This window comes from Pelodiscus sinensis, chromosome 3 (assembly GCF_052426305.1).
Source record: "Pelodiscus sinensis isolate ZL-2025 chromosome 3, ASM5242630v1, whole genome shotgun sequence".
NCBI lineage: Eukaryota > Metazoa > Chordata > Testudines > Trionychidae > Pelodiscus > Pelodiscus sinensis.
The window spans coordinates 116,474,687-116,494,899 of NC_143054.1; the positions used below are offsets into that span (position 1 = coordinate 116,474,687).

The 20,213-nt window shown below is 40.7% G+C and overlaps 1 protein-coding gene across 7 annotated transcripts in view; it reads right to left on the reverse strand.

Moving 5' to 3' along the window:
- AGPAT4 (1-acylglycerol-3-phosphate O-acyltransferase 4) overlaps positions 1-20,213 on the reverse strand; it is an 87,346-nt gene that overhangs the window by 13,737 nt on the left and 53,396 nt on the right. For 4 of the 7 annotated variants that reach the window (XM_089777316.1, XM_089777315.1, XM_089777317.1 and 1 more), the window contains exons 4-9: positions 18,788-18,844; positions 13,138-13,299; positions 12,139-12,292; positions 7,415-7,517; positions 5,119-5,194; positions 1,256-1,454 (exon numbers count right to left, since the gene is read on the reverse strand). In XM_089777316.1, the coding sequence (XP_089633442.1) occupies positions 1,256-1,454; positions 5,119-5,194; positions 7,415-7,517; positions 12,139-12,292; positions 13,138-13,299; positions 18,788-18,844 (751 nt within the window). The remainder of the gene's footprint in view (positions 1-1,255; positions 1,455-5,118; positions 5,195-7,414; positions 7,518-12,138; positions 12,293-13,137; positions 13,300-18,787; positions 18,845-20,213) is intronic. The other 3 variants (XM_075924576.2, XM_075924575.2, XM_089777318.1) reach the window with 2 other exon arrangements.

The following is a 20,213-nucleotide window of genomic DNA, read 5'->3' on the forward strand; positions in this document are numbered from 1 at the left end:
CTCAGCACAGACTAGATGACTCAAGGTTTCTTTCATCACTACATTTCTATGATTCTATGAAGTTAGACCCAAAACAAATAGCTCCAGCCTCATTTATACTTCCTCCACCTTAGGGGAATTTGCTAAGTTTTGGTTTGGTGACATCTTTAAATTTAATACAAAGAATGAAGTGTGGCCCAAAGGCTGCTCATTTTCCTCACAAGAGGTTACACCAAAGTCAGTAGGAACACTCATTTGCCTAGGACACAGCTCTGTAGCAGGAATATCAAGCAAGAGTAAGCAATGAATTATCATTTTCTGATTGTGTGTTACAGCCTCACAACCACCACCAAATGATTTTATCTTCAGCCTCAAAAATGAGAGTCAGGTGAAGAGCACAAGGGAGGGAATTCTCTCTGATACTAATTGCCAATATATTCCATTAATTGGACAGTGCTACGCAGAGCCTTTCAAACTGGTTTAAATGAATTAAAACAATTAAATCCTTTCCTGAAACTCTGGGGTTCTACATAAGTATGAATAAGCTTCTACTTTACCCAATTCAGAATTGCAAGCTCTGAAACAGGATTTTGCTGAGATATTTCCCACTCAAATTTTGCAGACCCCACAGGGCCAGAGAGTTCGGAGAATCAACTTGTAGAGGTTCACCGATTATTGCACCTGCGCCCACATCCACTAACCCAAAATCCAAGTTCTGCCACCTGCACTGGAACAGCACTGCTTCTGGACAGGTTTGTCCACAGGCCAAATTTTAATTCTCCACCCATATTTTTACACAAGCAATAGAACTGTGGCTGTAAGTCTGGAGACCTGTACCTCAATGTAAGCATAAATATGCTCCAGGAAATTACATGTGCAAATTCATTAGGAATGTACACAAATAGGACTTGCCGCCGCCCCGCGGGGGCCCCCCCCAAAAAGTGCATCTCTGCTCTTTTAGGCTATGTCTACATTGCACGCTAAACTCAAAATAAGATACTCTATTTGTGCTACGCAAATTGCATAGCCTATTTTGAAATAAACTTGAAATAAGCTATTTCGAGAAGTCCCATAACCCTCACGGAACAAGGGTTAGTGGGATTGCAAAATAGCGTGCCCATTAATTCGAAAAATAGGTGGCTTGTGAAAACATGGGGAAGCTATTTCAGGATAGCTCTGATATCCTGAAACAATATCCCGAAATAACTTTGATGCATAGACATACCCTTAAAAAGCTATTCCCTACAACTGATCTTTCAGTTTTCAAGCAACTTACCCACAATGATGACAAATGCAAAACTAGCCAGTGTCAGTGATGATCCACTGCTGACCATGTTGATAAGCAGCTGGAATAAAGGATATAGCAGCAATAAGGCCCAGAAAAGCCAGTTCAAAAGAGTCCAGGGCCTCCGAGGGGGCACTATGGGAGTAGCTGGGTAGGTTCCTGTTCTGTAATAGTCTTCTTGAAAGGCGTCCTGGTTAGAATAAAGAAGCGTAACATTTGAATGCCTACTGGATAATAAAAGCAGCCTCTCAAAAGTCATGTTTCTCTAGCTGAATATTAGTTATTCAGAAAGGAAAATCAAACATCAACTGATGGCTAGAAATCTTGTGCCTTTTTCTTAGCGAAAGCTCATTCTCTGGATTAGTGTTCCCTTCCCTTCCTCGTTTACATGAATCCACATTCCCACGGGTGTGCCGTTTAATGAGCAGCCAGTCTGACCAACATTCAGAGAGGAACATGATACACACAATTGTGTGTACATCCTTACACTGACAGGTATGGCCAACTGTGCCTACAGCAACAGCTAAGTCTGGAGACCTGTACCTTTCGTTACCTGATTGTCCAGCAATGCTATTATCAACCCCCCTGCCCTTCTAATGTAACTAAACAGTTTCCCAAACTTGTGTATGAACTGGAATGTTGAGAGTGCCAGCTGGCCTTGTATGCCAAAGAAGGCAATTCCTCAATACCACCCACCTTTTTGCCAATAGACTGAGGCTGCGTGTGTAACCCAGATTCACAGAGGGTGCGTCTTCACTCCGTTAGACGCTTTTCCACATAAGAGGTTTGAGTCTCAGCTAATCTTAAGCTAGAAGGTATTTTCCAGTTACCTTAAGTAGGAGAGAGTTGTGCTTGGAGCACTGAAGGTCTTAATTCCAATGATATCTCCTACACCATAAAACAGAGAAGCAGGAGGCCCTCGGCTATTTGCTCAGGTCAAGTTTTACCTGTTCCTACTGAAGTCAAAAGAAAAAAATACCTTCCAATTTGCTTTGTGACAGAGCATCCAGCCCTTGCAATAATGTTTACCGGGGGGGGGGGGGGGGGGGGGGGGGGAAATCCACCGAAGCCGATGGATTTACATCAGGGAGAAAAACATAGTAAGAGAAGAGAAGTCAGAATGAGGCCTTGGCTCCCTATCAAGATACATTCTGTGGTACAGACTTCATTAATAACTCAGCAGCAGCCAGCTACCAAATTGCTTAGGAATGGTCATTTAATTTCTGCTCTTTTACATGTAGTTAAACTCTTATTTACACTAGCAATTCTTCATAATAATTTGAGCAATTACAGGCTATTGCTGATTTTTCTAACTTCAAGTGAACATACAACTTTCCAAATATTATATAACATTTAAGTGTCACACTTGCTTTTTAAGGAGCTTAGAGAAATGTATCGCACTCTTTCTTTTGGAACTAGAATGTACTGGAATCATTAGGGTCTATGAAGTGTCCTTACCCAAACTATGAAATATCCCTTTAAGAGCCTTGAGGGGGGTCTGGCTTATGAGCAGGTTAACCTAAAGTACTAATGATTAGTGGCTTTATGTACTGGCACATATAGTTAAGTTTTTAATTGCCAACATTAGTCAAGAATTCTTAAATTTTTCCTTGCTATTATAACCACCACCACTAAGGGGACTCTGTGCTATCATAGCAATGGCACAGAGGGGTAGCTGTGTTAGTCTGCAATTAAAAAAAATTTTTTTTTTAAATGTGGTCCTGTAGCACCTTAGAGATACTATTAAAAAAAAAAGTATCATGGGCACAACACACTTCTTCAGATGAGTCTAGCAAAAGTGAGAAAAACCTAAATTTAAAGCAGGAAAAGGCAGAGGGTGAGGAGAAAAGACCCTGTCCATTATAGTGCCCATGCTAAATGAGGCTAACAGAGTGGGCTGTAAGCGTCCCATACTAAGTTTTTGATTTCACTTGAGTGATTTAATATAACGGCCCATCCTGTTCATGTCTTTGTTCAATCCCACTGAGGTAGTGTCAAATTTACATAGGAGGGTCAGTCCCACAGTCTCATTGGTTGGTTCCTGAAATTACTTAGAATGGCTGCTTTTACATCCATTAATGAGTGCCCAGGTAAGTGTCATTTCGAATGTCAGGAGAGAGCCTGAGCTGAGACTTTGGTCAGCACTGGAACATGCGGTAAAGATTTTAACTTGATCTGAGTCTAATTTGTTATGTTTTAGCCATAAGAAAACCTATATTTATGGTTTTTCCTCCAGTTTCTTCAAGCAGAAACCAGAAAAGTTCCTTGATATCAGAATTCTCTGCCTTCAGCCTGGGGAGAATATGGATTTTGAGTAAGAGCCCAATTCTGCTCTCATATACACAATAAGAGTCACTGGTAACGGCCGTGAAATCAGTGGGGTAAGTGGTGTGGGAGCAGGGTCAGACCTTAATCTTTTTAAGGATTCCCCTGAGATAGGAAGAATGGGCTGCACGGAGCTGCCCATTTTCTTCCTTCCTACACGTAATGGAATATTAGGGTTTAACACTAACTGGATATAGCCCGCTGTATATTACATAGAAGCAATTATACTGCATACCTACCCTAGTTGGGAACCAAGTACAGGATATTTTTAGACTATTTACTGGCATTGCCTGAACATTAGCCTACAAGTAAAAGATCAATAAGAGATTGGATATTAATACAAAGGCTGTGGCAGGAAGACAGAAGTATGGGAGGAATTGGAAAGCAATAATCACCGTCTTGTTCAGTTCAAGCGTTCTATTGTCCATTGACTAGATATTGCCTTGGGGACAAAGTCCAGAGAAGAAGCTACCACAAGATAGAGTGGTAACAAGTGGCATGTTAGTGATGAGCGAAAGGACCATGTGTGTTTGTCACCTTTTGCCTTATGGTCTTGTGGAAGGTATACAGTAAACAATCTCCATATTTCAGAAATATACCATTTACATCCCCTAAAACTGTCTCAGTGCTATGACTTTGGAGATTAGGGGGAGGGGAAGCAGGAGTAGAAGATGGGAAAACCCAAAGACAAAGCTGACAGAATTATGAAATTCTTGAAAGTAACTCATACTAGATTTTCACATTAAGCTGCGTAAGGGACTTGTGGATAAAGTTAAAAAAAAAAAAAAAAGAGAGAGGCTAGAACTTAACCTGTTCAAGAAAAACATCCTTAAATACTCTGAATACAGAAACACAGTAAGTGGCTTTGTATTTTATGGATAGGTTGTGCATAGAACAGGCCTTGGCAGACCCTGCAGCCATCCGAGTATGGAAAGTGTTATATTATTACACATCAGATGATGTCACTAATACATTGCCTGGCTAAGCAGGCTAGACCCACCTTCCTTGCATATACTGACTCCCACTGACTGATATAAGAGGCAATGCTTTGCAGGTCTGTCAGTCACCCAAAACTCCTGTATTTGTCAGCTAGGAAAACCTAGAATCTGAGCAATACTGATCCTCTCAGGATGCAAGAGTCTTATTTAGCAAGACAACACTGACTTAATTTACTAAAATGTCTAAATATTTGTTTTTTTTTTAATGTATGTCTCCTATTCAGAACTGTAGCAGAAACAGGTGCTCAGCCCACTCTGCTAAGATTACTTTCATGATAATTAAAAAAAAAACCTCAAATTCACAAGGGAAGGGATTATTGAATTGTTCATCTGCTGTGTATTGAGAAACTGTTAAACATCTTCTCCACAATTCAAAGGCAACTACTATTTTGTATTCCTCTGTTCTCTCAATGAAGGTTGGCTTGCGTTCTTTCTTCTTTCTGTCACTAAAACTCTGTTGTACTATGCATGAGAACGTAAACTATTTATCACCACCTAATGCCCATAAATTGCTCCAAAGAGTAAACCAACCTTTTCCTGATAGAGTCTGTGAAGCCACTTAGAACATTCCTGTTCATCTTCTGGGACTTCCTCTAATGGAATCCGTCTGCAAACAGTAAAGAAGAGAGAAGAAAAAGTATAAACACACTCATATTGTTTAATGTGGACATTAAAAGTGCAACCTAATTAAAATATTACTTATGTATTATGCCTATTTTTACTTTGTGTTCTACCTTTTGATGTGTAAGAGCCACATACAGTGTTTAGAAATATCTGGAATTAGAAATACACCATAAATATTGCAGCTCAATAAAGTCCTTTTACAATTAGTATGATGGTTTGCATTTTTGTATTTCTAAATAAAACTTTCAAATAGGTTAACTTCCTACCTCACAGATTAAAAGCCTCCCAACATTTTGCTAACCAATTGAGTGCACAGATGGAAAACTTGTTTCTCATTGCAATTAGGGTCAATCATACTTAGTACTTTTGGAACAGCTATTGCCAGTGCTTGAAATGTCTTAAATATAATAAATCAAATGCTTATTTTTAATCAGTATTAATTTATCAGTAAGAAAAAGTAGATCCCTATGAAAAACAGTCATCCCTGGGAACAACAATTATACTAGGACTGGCCTTGAACTTCTAGAAAAGTGCACAGAGCAAACACTAAGCTAAAGCGCCAGTGAAAATTTTAAAATCATCTCTCAAACCATCACCATCAGAAATGCATGCTTGTGTCTTTGGAAAGTTATACCATTTCAAAGCCCCCCAAATTGCAAAACAGCCTTTCAAAGTCCCAGTAATTCACAAGATACCAGATATTACCTAAAAACCTGATTAACATAATTCCTGTTCCCCAAACTAATTCTCCCATTGTGACAACAGCTATAAATAGAAACTAATACTCTTGCACTGTTGACAACTTGGAGAGCAGGATTTCAATGAAAGCAGCAATTCTTTTCTCTGGGATCCATGAGACAGCAGCTGTTAAAGTCATAAGGTAATTTAAGTAGAAAAACAGTTAAGTCATCAGAATCTGAAACATGTAACTTGTCTTATGATGAACAAGACCTTGAAACTGGGCAAAAATGATGCTTTCAGATTATCAAGCTTATCAGTGTTGGTCCTGAAGCAGTGACGGGAAAAGTTTAGAGAGCTCAATCCTGTGATTACTTCAGGATCTATGCAGGAAAGGGAGAAGGAACAGTGGACTAATGAGGGCCATAAACATCAAACCTATGTTCCCAGAGCTACCCTGCAAAGGATTCAGGGCAGGCAGAATGGGGAGAGAAGGGAGGCATGTGTCCTACTTTGAAAGAATCATTGAATACCTGTTAGAGCAAGCTACTCACTTATGAGCAATATACGAGCTGGCCACCTGACCACATTTTTTAGGCAGGACATAGGGACTCTAAGATGCACTAATGGGTAGGGTAGCAACTTTCTTCTGCAGTTTTCTTGAGCTTGTAGCTATCTTGATATTTTCTACTGGCACTGCATGGGTACTCATGGACATGTGGCTTCCTATTAGCTTCACATTGTGGCCAGAAACTCAGACTCAGCTGCTTAGAAGCTGCATCTGAATCAGCACATTTCCCAAACTGGCACTTTTGAGAGCAGTGCAGCCTTGTCAGCTGTATGCTTTTTGGTCTATTAGGGATTACAGCACTATACTTCCATGCCTAGCAGACTAACCACAGTGGTCTGCCGCCTGTGTTCTGCTGGTGGAACCTAACTTGTGAATCAGGACCTAGACCTTGTCACGCCTCTGCCGAGCAAAAGCAGATCATGGAACTTTGCTGGTTGGTAGTGAAATCAGGGACATGAGGTCTAGGTATTTTAGTGTAGCTTGTTTTATTTGCACTATATGTACACACACACACACCAGTACCTACACAGAGGTGGTCACAAAACAGGCAAACCTCCTTTTGGGAGCTCATCCAAAATGACAGTGGCATGACCCGATAGCAACTCCAACTAGACAATTCTTGGGGCACAGAGACTAAGCCAATGTGCGAACTCTTGCACAGCTTACAACAGCTCCCCCAAAATTAAAGTTCATCACAAGATGAAAAGTCCAGCAAAGACTAAACTATTCTAAGAAAAAGAACACTTGAAACAGGGCTCGCTGGAGACTCCTACCATGACTATATAGTGACACAAATTGAAAACATACAGCTATAAAATAAAAGTTCACCAGAGCTCCTTTGAAGAAAGCTTGACACCAATTTGTTCTAATTTACCTGCAAGAAAAAACATTTCCCTGCTTGTCAGCGAAGTGCACACCCCTGAATACTGAAAAATGTGAGCATAAATCACTTGCCTTACATATAAATCTGCATGGTATTTCTTTCCATTTAAAACTCCCAGCAAAGTTGGATTCTCGTTATTTCTAAAATTGAGCGTAGAATCATACACTGCTGAAACTACAAGAAAAAGAGCTATTTTACTGTTTGTAATATAAATTTTCTAAGTTTTAGGGTCTTCCACTTATATTTAAGTGATATTTAAGATGCATTTGGAAAGATATTTTATGAGCAATTTCAATTGGCCATAGTCACACTCTCTCAGATAGTGGTTATATTTAAACATAACACTCCAGCAGCAGCGAAAGAGTTAAAGTTGTAAGCAAAGTCAAAATTACACGGACAGTTCAAATACATATTAGTAGAAGCAGAACAGCTAAGCAATTTTTCCACCCAAGACCAATACAAATGAAATTTAGTTTTAAAATGGCTCACATATTATGAGTAAGGGAGAAAGAAAGAAGAAAGAAGAAACTAGAGGTGAGTAATACAAGAATGAGTGCATACCCAAGCAAATTGAATGGTAAATTTCAAACTGAAAATGCAAAAATGTATTTTCTTTCAAGTGAATACTTAACTTAGTGATGTCACTGCTACAAGATAGTGAGGTCAAAAGCGTAAAAGAGTTTAAAAATGAATCTGTCAGTTAAGTGACCAACATTCATAGTTCATCTAGAAAGCATAAAAGTTTTTGGGATATAAATACACTTGCTTTATGTTACAAAAGGGTGACCAACTATTTGAGGTTAGGAACAAACTTTCCCCACAAAATATTACTGCCTGCATTATGAGGATCTTTAAGCCTCTTCTAAAGCATTATCTACAAGCTGTTGTCAGAAACAGTCTGCCAATTAAGACTAACTATGGGCTAATCTCATCTGGCAATTCCTATATAGGCACATGATTAAAATGAGAATAACTGGGATATACATTTCACAGGACTAAACTGCTGCCAAACTCTCAACCACTAGAGAATAAACTTTCTGTAATTCAGCAGATGGTCTGAATATTTCCCAGTAATAACAACATTTTTTAAAAGTATCTTCTTAACTCATTAAAATGGAATGCAGTGGTACAGAGAGCGAGCGCATGTGCACACAGGAATGATTTATAGAGAGTGCTTTTTTACATTTTATTTTTAAAGAGTGATAGACGTCATAAGCCCAGGGCTAAATACAGTAGAAACTCAGATTTACAGACAGTTACAAAAAAATTGACAATGTAAGAAAACTGTTTCTCTGCTTGTGTCATTTAACATGGTTAAAAACAGCATTTTTTTCCTGCATAGTGAAGTTTTAAAGCTGAATTAAATTGGTAATCAGCTTTAGAAAGAAGCATGAGGTTTCATTTAGAGTTACGAACCACCGCTATTTCTGAGATTTTACGTGAGTTATCTTTTAGCATTATTTCTCTGCCAGGGCATAGAATTGGCCAACAGCAGTTGGTTCTTCAGATCTTATCTACTTCCATTTGAAAAGAGGGTAGGTCCAAAAGGACAAGGGAACCATGTGTGTATATCAGGCTAGTGTGGGATAGATTTACATCCTACTGTGTCACAAATTAAGTGCCCATGTGGACAAGCCCTACATCTATTAATATTCTCACCTCTTCTGAAAAACATGCTAAGAAAGGACTTTGAACGGTATAGAATTTTTCCTGGAATTGTGGGGTCTGATATCCTGTATGAACTGATATTATGGCAAAAAGCCTGCTTAGCAAGTCCAAACAACATAGCCTAGTTCTCCTCCCATTTATCCCTGTCCCTATATAAATCCAGAGTGATTCCACACCACTCAGGAGGAGTAAAACTGGTTGAGAGAAAAGAACTGGGCTTATTGTATCTAAGAAGTCTGGTTTAATTTTTTACAATTTAGCACAGTAGTACTGCAGGGCACAGTTCTGCAACAACCAGCTACCATATACAGACAATTTAGATCCCATTCTGAAATCCAACCCAGCCCTAGTTTTAAATGTTCATTTTCAGAAGGTGTTTTCACCTGATAATTATTGGGGGGAAACCCCAAACATGAAACCTTCTCTGAAATACATTCCTAGCTGGGTGTACGCACAATAAAGATAGGAGATGGTGAAAAGATGGATCCTTTCTGTTTTAAAAGCATCTTGGGATAAAAACCACTTACTAAGCCCCACGTTACATCTTTAAGAATAAAAATAGTGGTAACAAAACTGTTTAATGCTACTTGTGCAATTAGGAGTTTGTTAATTACAGAGCAGCACAGAAACCATAAAACCAGAATTGACACAGCATTCATTCTGTTGTCTTAGCCTACACACAGAACAGCTAGAGGGTCGTCTCAGAGGAAAGAAAACAGATTCCTTTTCAGTCTGACTAACCTAGATGACGACTGTCTGTCCTGAGGGGAATACTTATTAAGGATATAAAATCATTTGTTGCATTCACAACACTGCCTTTCACAACACTGCCAAACAAGACATAATTAACATTGTACTTTGAATTAATGTTGTGCTATCAGGAGGTGAAGATGGGGTCCCTCACTTTGACACTAACTGAGGTTCTCTGAGATGCAAGTGCCTCTGAGTGCTCTACTTTAGGCGATCACGCGCCCTTCACCTCTAATTGGAGAATTTTGTCCCCGTCTCCTGCCAGTACCTGCAGTTAACAGTGCTATGTGCCACCCCCAGCCCAGTTCCTGGTCTACCACAGAGGAATAGATTAGAATTCCAGAGTAGAGGGGTAGAGGAGCACAGTCAGGGACTCATCTCAAAGAATGTCAGTGACTGTGCAAGGCTGTGAGAACCTAAACGCTCTTCTTTAAGTGGCATCCCGGTGAGTGCCCCACTTTAGGTGACGGTAGAGCAGTGCCCCTCAGAGGAACGGGAGAGGCTTCACAGAATTAGGTCCGAATGGACAGTCAGACCCACACATCCCAGCTAAGACCTGATTCATGAGCGAATACTGAATGAACATGCGAGAAGTTCAAGTAGCTGCACATCAGGAAGGTAACGGATATGGCTACACATCTCGTGGTGTAGGTCTGAACCTGCAAGGGGGGTTGCAGGTCATGTTGCTGGTAAAAGAGCCGAAAGCAGTCTGAACACAGAACCGCAGAAGCACTTACTGCAGAATTTCTACTGGGCTGAGGTTTCTGAGGCAGTTCAAAAACACTACAGGTCCTGTGACCCATGCCAGAGGGTAAGGAAGGGCAAGCAGAAGGGTATGGCTGTCCTGATCTCTATTCCCCTCATGGAGGAACCCTTTAAGAGTGTGGTCATGAACATCAGGGGAGTCCCTTAGGAAAGTTATCCAGATGGAGAAATATTATATTCTGGCAGTAGTAGTTTATGCTATTCACTATCCAGACATAGTTGCTCTGTCCTGTGTAAAAGCAAACAAAATGACCATGATATGTAGCCAGGCAGGGGTTCCTCTTATGGTTTTGACTGATCAGGGCTATGGAGAGAAGTGTGGGTTTCAGAGCTTTTGGTCACCTTTCTGCCACCCCAGATTAACAAGCTGTTCGAGAGATTCAATGGAACTATTAAACGGTGAAATTGTTTGTAGGCCAACACCAGGGACTCAGTTAAATGTCAGCTTTAGCTGCTGTCTGCCTATCAGGACGTTCCCCAGGAATCCACAGGACTGTCCCCTTTTGAACTGCTCTCTGTATGGGAGGAGAGTACAGGGCTCTAATGAGGGAGGAAGAGAAAGCATGGCCTTTCCCGACATGGAGTCCATGATGAAGTATGTGTTGGCCTTTCAGGAAACACTCACAGAGTGCATGCATTTCACCCAGGAAAATCTCACTAATGCTCAGGACTGACAAAGTCTGATATGATCTCACTGCACAAGTTTGGGCACATGGTACAGATGAGCAAATTACGGCTCTCATTTCAATGCATAGGCATAAACTCCAACCTGCCTCGGAACGGCTGTTTAAAAAAAATCAAACACCTTATGAAGGTAAACCATGTGGCTGAACTATTTACTTTGTCACATCAAGTGTCTATGTAAACATGACAAAGCTCTATTACTTTGTCAGAGAGGTGGTGTGAGCTCATTTTGCATGTGAGCAAGAAACTGCTTTCCTGGGGGAAATACTGTGCGATAGCAGAAAAAGAACATCTGGCAACGTTCTCACAAATTGCAAGACCTATCATTTTTGATGCTGTGAATACAGATCATTCACCTGGATGCATCAAATAAAAAGACTAACATCTAGCTGCTAAAAATGGAGCCCAGCAGCCCAAGGGGATGATATGGAAATGTGCCATGTTAGAGAAAATGCAAAATGTGGCCACTAATGCTCTGTTCAGGAAACAAGTCAGTGGGTCCCTGTGGTGTACTGGGCAGCCACCCTTGCTAACATCCACTGGTTTAAGGGGAAGATGGAATAGAGGTGAGACTGGGAAGTACAAGTGTTTCAAACAGCTATATTTAAAGGTGCCTGACAAACATGGATTTTGGGGACAATAAGCAGGTTTTCTGCCCAGCCTTTTGAAGCTATGCCTTTAGGACAGGGACACTGACTAGTGATTACCTGTACCTGAGTTCGGAATTCTGCCTCTGAATTCTGCTGTACTGTCCTAATCTGTTAGAAACAGATTAATGGGGATTCCAGTTCAGGTTGTTGGTTTTTTTGTTGTTGTTGTTTTTAAACACACACACACTCACACACACACACGGAAAAGAGAACATGGCAGGATGTCAGCAGAAGACCAAAATGATCATTTAGAATTTGCTCTGTGTGACTGTCCTTACCTACATTTCTCAAACACTGCACGGTGATAGCAAATCCCTTCGTCCGGGGTAGCAGATGATACTTGAGCTTAGGCAGGCCTTTTGTTTCAGCCACCTGCATGCTGATTTGGTGCTTCTGTTCCGTGAATCTTGTGCCTTCACAGTGTATCAAGAACTGAAAGCAAGGCAAGGCTGTAGTCAGAAAACCAGCTCACACATAGATCACAAAACAAAAATGTTCACTATTTGGTTTTTTTTAAAACCAATGGTGGGCAGGAAAGGGTCGGTGGGCTAGATCCAGACTGCCAAGCCATTTAATCTGGCTCCCGGCTGCCCTGCTGCTCCTCTGCCCCCAAGCCAATTGAGATCTGGGGATGGGCGAGCGTCCTCCCGCCCATCAAAATGGCTCTGGGGTAGTAGAATATTGCCTGTCACCCCATGCTGTTGCCTCTGATATAGGGGTGACAGCAGCCTGTCCAGGGAGGCAGAGGTGTCTGAGCTTCTGGACCTGGCGTGAGCTGGAACTGACCTGGGCTACCTGCCTGCCTACCTCCCAATAATACTTCAAATGCAGAGCCACAGCCAGGACTGAGACACTGCCAGGACTGAGACAGGTTGCTGGCCAGCCTGCTAAAAATGTACTCATGGGGGAGGACATGCATAGTCTATAGCATTAACCTGTAAGCTTTTTGCTTATTCATTAATTGACTACACTATTACATTCCTAGTTCAGAGGTGTATGGGGTTTGCTGAACTGATCGAATCCCAAGATAAATAATTTCCATCTACACATTATCCCTATTTGTTGCTTTAGCATTCCTGATGTTCTGTCTTTGATAGAAAGTTAGTGAAAGAAAGGTACTGCCTCTGAAATTCAACTTCTAATTTGTTCTGTAACTTTTCTGTGAAGTTAATGAAACAAACCAAATTCACAGTACTGACCCTATGAAGGCCTGTTGCGCTTACATTCTGTGCCTCAAAAAACAGTGCCCTCAACTCCATGACCCTGTCACCACTCACCCAAAAATTTTCAGGATAATCCCGGAGATTGAGCAAGCTCTGCATGACAGTTTTCCGATCCTCCTCCCATTTCCGCTTGCAGAAGACTATCTCTAGGAAATACCACATCCAACCAATGATAGGCACATAAGAAAGCTCCTTTTTCGCAAGTACTTTGGAACTCTGCAAGAAAGAGTGTAAAGAAAAGCATTTACATAGATTTATTTATTTATTTTTTACACAAGAAACGGTTCATTGAATTTTATGGGTACACGAGACAAAGGTCCAGATGCCAATATACTATTCAGTGAGAGTCAGTGTCTTACTTCATAGTTTGTACCATTGGTTTGAACAATCAAAAAGTTCTCCTCAACATCACATAGGGGGCACAATCTAGCCTCAACTCTATGTGTAAAAGGAATTTACAGACTATTTTTAAAACCAACATAAGCTAACTTATTTTGGAAGGGGATGAACTCATGCAAGGGGACAGGCTGCCAGCCACAGAGAATTAAATTCTTAATTTATCCAAAGGATCACTACAGCATGGGCAGTGGCAGCACAAGTTTCCTAATGCTAGTGAGGGGCAACCTAGGCTAACAAGTGAGCCACACAAGTGTCCCTCCTTCATATCAGTGGTCTGCAAGGCTGTCGTAACCAAGATGCTCTCCCAGGATAGGGCAATTTTAATATCTGTGCTTGCATATCTAAAATTGCAGGGTGTGCCAACTGACCCTTGGCAGTGCTTTGATTGGATGCAAAGGGAACTCATGGCTTTCTTTGTCAATGTGGCGTGCAGTCAGCCTGCACCTCACTTTATATGCCCTTGCTTCAAGTGTGTCACTTATGTAACACCAACAGGAAGAAACTACATGGACGACAAGCAGAATCTGGCAACCCTATGCATGGGAAATGGTAAACCTATTTCCAGAACCCCATTAAGCCACATGCAGCCCCGGGACTGTAGGTCTGCCAATATCCTGCCATCCTGAGCTAACAGGATTAAATAGCAAGTGAAAAAGTGATTTTGCATATCTTTTTACTGAATCTGAACCATCTATTTAATTTTTAGCTGTCTACAACTTACAGAATTCGTAGGGGAAAAAGTATTAGCTCCATTTTATAGATGGGGTACAAGAGAGCTGCAAGTCCAAAGTCACACAGGTGGTCTATCTTGTAGTCAGTCATAATATCCTCAGTCCAGGACTATCTGCAAGACTATCTTCCCTCTCGCAAAACAACCTTTCCAAGATGTGTTTTATTGTTCCCTTCCTCCTCCCTAACCAGTTCAACTGTAAATTGTCTTTCAGATTGTTTTGTTACCCAATGGTCAGAATAAAGAATAAAGCTGCAAACGATGTGTGAAATGTTACTTCAGTGCTTATCTGAAAAAGGCTGAACAGTATAGGGTATAAGCAGCAATAACGATCCACTGTGCATTTGTTCTATCATTGTAAAGCGCCATTGCCTGGACATCAGATTTGACTTGCGACAATGGGTGAACATGGACATAAAGAATATTAGATACACATTTTCTTTTGCCATAATGATGAAGTGAGTCAATGTAGTTCTTGTCTTCTCACATCTTTTCTGCTCTCCTCTTAGAAAATTTCTGTAAATAATTAAGCTACCTACAAAACTCGTGAGAATACGAATAAAGCTAAGTTATGTACTAGGGATGTAAGCGACTAGTTGACTGATAGTTGTCTAGTTGCTTCCTCCCCCCCCCCCCCACCCGCTGCCTCAATCAGAGGTAGCAGGGAGGGGCGGGAGCAAAAGGGGGGTAAGAGCAAGCTTAAAAACCATTCTCCCCCCCCCCCCCGGGTCATCTCCATGCAGGACAGGAGAGGCAGGGGCATAGCGGGAACTTGGTGTGAGCTGGGAATCAGCTAATTTCCAGCTCATACCCAAATCCCAGGATGCTGCTCCTCTAATTTTTAAATGTACTAAGAGCTGTCTGACTCTCAATACATTTAAAAAGCAGAGGCACAGTTGGGGGGGGAGGGGAGGAGACCCAGCATGAGCCAAGAATCCGCTATCATCGAGTCCACCCCGCTGTGCGCTAGCCTTTTAAATGTATTAAGAGGTGGCTAGCTATTAATACATTTGAAAGGCAGAGCTGCAATGGAGTTAGCTCCGAGGCCTGGACCTAACCCCGCTGCGGCTCCTCTGCTTATCAACTAATCAATGTAAATTCCATTGATTAATCCATTAATTGATTCAACTAAATTTAAACATCCCTATGTACAACAGCCACACAGAAGGCAAGGTCAGCAAATGTGAGGAAGTCAGCTTCCAAAAACTGGAAACAGGGAAAACCAACCATTCCTATCACCCAGGCTGTAGGACACATGCAGTCACCTCCCGTTTCAATATTATTCATGGTAATGGGCTTAAAGCAGAACCTTGAACTCTCTGCCCCCACAGTTTGGGGGTGGAGGAAGCTAGCATCATAGTCTAAACTTAATGGCCAAGGCCAACTCTATTGATCAGTGATCTGATGAACACCTGATTTTGAATCAGTATGTGCATAAATCTGGCCATTTTTGTTGCATTCATATTTGTGCAAATCTGATCCCAAAAACCAATCCAGACATTTGATACTTAAAATAGCCCCTACCACAATGTAGCAGCTATGCTGAGCAAGGCCCCTTCCTGCCCCCAGCATTGGTCCTTCCCATATAATTGGAGCTCTTTCATCTTTCCATAGCTTCAGGCTATCTCTCTACATTCATTCCCACCCCTGCCACCAATACCCATCTCCTACAACCTAAGTCTATCCCTCTTCTCTCCATGCAGTCTTGTTTTCCAGAATTAATATTCTGTATTGTTGAATATTGGTATGGGCTATTGGGATGGTCAGGAACCAGATACAACAGTAAATCATTGTTTCATTATTAACCATCCTCCCCCAAAGAAAAAATATGTTGTAAAAATCTGACAGATCAAACATATGCAACTTGTAAGGGAATGCTCTAAGTTCAGTTTTCTAGTAGAGCACTTTAAATATGATCATTTCTTAGGAAAAATAAGGGGTTTACTGCTAATCTTCAGAACAAACATATATGCTTAGCTTCACTTTCCTCCTTTCCCCACTCTTGCCTGATGCCTTCTCGGGTTACAGCTTCACTATTTCCAGTGAACACCCTGTGGCAGAGCCAGGCAAAGGACATACCTCAGCAAACAAGTGTAACTTGCTATACACTGTGTGTGCTCAAATGCACCAAGTACAGTAAACCGAAGGGAAAAAAAAAAAAATCAGACAACTATTTTTCTTTGGCTTTCGTTATGGTATACTTAGGGATTATTGCTAATACCAACTATTTTTAGATGGCAGTGTGATTTTTAAGTTGCTTGTGTCCCTTTAACATAACATCACAGTTCTTACAAAAAAGTTTAAAAGGACACACACGGTTAAGCTCATACGTCAGCTATAAAATCTGAACTCTGTCTCTTTAGCAACACTTTCCCCTCTTGTTTCCAATCCAGTGCTGGGAAAGACCGCAAGGTTTACTCTGTTGTTTTGGAGCATTCTGGGCATCCTCAGATGGTAGTTGCTATAGGAAGTGCAAAGAACCCTAGTATTAAATGGGAAAGAAACCTCATCGATACATAAAGTATAGTTTAAGGAAGTGGAATCAAGATGTCGCTACTCTTCCTATGTATTGTTAGAAGCAGTCGCAAGCCATGCAGTGTTTTACACTGTTACAAAACTCTACATCCACATTTACATCATGACTGCTGGGCACTGTCAAGGTGTCTGCATGAATACAGGAAACTTCAGTTTTGTAAAGAGAGCAAGCGAGGAAGGAACTGGTCACTTTTAGAGACTTAATACAGTATTGCTTTTCCCTTTCTTCTGTTAAAATAACTAGTCTTTTAGTTCCATCTCTCTGCTACATTTCGTACACAAAATCTGCTGGTGTACATAAAGAAAAAGGAACCATCCCTCAAAATACACACCCACCTCACTGCAAGGCTTCCCTCCTTCAAAAGCTAGAAGGGGGCTTTGCCCTCTGTCAAACAATCAAGAAATGCAGGATGTTTCACAGCAGCAATGGAAGAGAGCCCTCCTTGCAAGTAGTTCGACCAATATTTAAATCTAGGAACCATTAACTCAGATAATCTCAGCTCTCACAACCATAACACAGGAAAAGGTGTGGTATTCCAACTACAGGCAGTCCCCGGGTTACGTACAAGATAGGGACTGTAGGTTTGTTCTTAAGTTGAATTTGTATGTAAGTCGGAACTGGTACATATTGTAGGGGAAACTCCAGCCAAACATTTCTCCAGAGCTCAGTTTTATTCTCCCACACCTCACTTCCCTCAGTCCTTTATTCTCAAGCTGAGGTGTCTGCTGAGAAAAGCCGCTCCGCGTCTCCCTGGTCTGCTCGGGGGGGCGCTAGCTTCACCTCTCCCTGGTCTGCTGGGGGGGAAGCAGCTAGTGCGGGGTTGCCTCACCCCATTTGTAAGTAGGGATCTGATGTAAGTCGGATCCATGTAACCCGGGGACTGCCTGTAGTTACATAGCCTTACAAAACAAAGCCAAACGCCTTCAATTGCATCTGAAAGAGGGGAAGAAAAAAAAAAAGCCAGGCCTGAATTAGATTTCCAAATGTTACCCAAAACTAGGGAAAAATGGTATTGTGTTAGAGTACACCTGTCAATGTGTACTGTTCTGTAAAGCAGAAATTAAAGGAAACAGTAAGAAGGACCTGAAACAAGGCCACTGCAACATAGCTTTAACAATCATTGGGGCCAGTAAGGGTGACCAGACATCAAGTGTGAAAAATTGGGACAGGGTGGAAGATAAGGCCCCAAGTATCAGGATGGTTCCTATAAAATTGGGACATCTGGTCACCACCATAGGCTCAATACAGTAGTAACTTGGTGAAATTCTGCATGTTATGCAAAAGGTCAAAGTACATGACCTAATTATTCCTAATCTATAAGTCTACAAATGTTATGCCTCCAAGACACACAGTGAAGGTTAAGCCATTTCTGTCACCAATTGTTTAATTATGCTTTCTTAGCACATGCTAAAGCTGACAGTTCCATGGGTTGGTACATTCTCTAAATAGAAAATGACATGCTGATATGAGATTTTAAAAGGTATTTAAGTTATTGCCCATGCTAGCAATAAGGAATGTATGCTGAAGCAATATAGACATGTCAGTTTTGTTCAGTACGTTAATATTCAAGACTACACTGGCTTTGTTTCTTGTTTTCTTTTGCCAACGGCTTCCCTCAAAAGTTCTTTTCAGCACCGGAGTGGATAATTTCTCTCAGATGCTCATGAAAAGAAACTAAAGTATCTTATGCTATTTTGTGCCAAAAGTCTGTATTAAGTGTAGAAGGAAGTCTCTAATTACAAAGCACTAGCTACAGGAAGGAAGTTTTTCAATGAGTTACATTAACAAGATTGTTCTCTTGTGGGAGGAATAAATTAGACTTGCACTATACAAATTAGCCCATCCTTTCTGCCAGCATATAGAACTAGAATCTGCTTTGTGCATATATCATTTAAAAAGACACACACACACACACACACACACACACACACACACACAAAAGAATTAAGGAAAGCATGAATTTAAAAAGGAGAACACAGAATAAAACAATTGTTTTTTTAAAACCAATTTACAAATCCTCTCCTGTAACTTTATTTCACCTTCCCTGTAGGTGAAATTCCATTAAACACCACTGGCTGACTGCACGTATCACCTTCCTGCAAAAAAGGAGAGATTTTAAGGCTCTAGAACTATAGTAACAATAGCATATGTAATAAGGATGCCTACTGGGATTAACAGTGGATGATAACAGAAAGGATATATTTCTTCATTACTCAATCTAGCTCTGCAAATAATAGTTTTGTTTTTTAAGCACTTGGGTGTTGAGTTACAAAAACATATCTGATCGACTTGAATGAATGCCTGCAGAAAGCAAATTTTAATTCTACATCTATATAGCCACAGAAACGTAATTTGAGATTTGTACAAGTCTTGCATACTCATCCACTTAAAGAAAACCTCTTGATATTTTTCTGTCCAGTCCCAGCTAGCTAACCAACACAGCCTGAACAATGACCACCACAAACTGAAGACAACTTAAACTGCTTAGTGTCAATGTTTCTTAAGTAAAGATAAATTTAATGAAACTGTAAATTGCTAACAGCAAATACACGAAATGTAAATTTACTTGCTGTGAAATATTCTGATGATCTGGTTTCCTATATTTCAAAAATATAGCACTCTTAAATCCATTCCCCCAAGTCTAAAGCAGAGGCAAAGATACAAACATTCAGTAATAAAAGAAATAAACCAGGTCAAATATAAGAAAAAGACATTGATATATTGCAGTATAAATATTGGCTTTTACTAGGAGACAAGAGTGAAACAGAAAAACTGGTTAACCCCATGGCACAAATTTCCTTCGTTATACTAGTGCCATCCAATTCAGCAATGCTGCATCAGTGTAATCAAGAGGAGAGTTTGAGCTTTAGATATTAGTTCTATACAAAAATCAAATACAAATAATACTTTAAGGAAGATATGTTTAATGTTCTAAGGAATATAAATTTAGTAGCTCATTTAGATCTGCATTTTTCAGTGTCACGAGTTAGTAATAGGACAGAAAAGATCCATGCCTGGGTATACAGCACCTGGTGTATTTATGACAATGACAGTTTTCTTTTATGCTTTCTTATATCTATTACCTTTCTTGAGAACACAGAGTAAGGTAGGGGAAGGGATATGAATCAAGTCCCAAGCATGATAAGAGCTTCAAGAGCTACAAGCTGCACAATAAAATGGACAGCCTGAGGAGTTTTGGTAATAGTTCTCTATTTTTTCTGCCTCTGCACATGACAAGGGCATTTTTATTATTAGGTCACTTTACAGGCAACAGCGCCAATCCTGTACAATTATGATAAAGTGCTACAGAAGCTCAGGACAGGGGGTTTCACATTTTCTCACCTCAGTGAAATTCCCCATCTCCCATACTCTAGCACAAACTAAATGAGGTACCAGGTCAGACCAACTCTAACCAACTCTAGTGTAGTGGCTCTGATAGTGGTCAGTAGCAAACGCTTAAGAGGA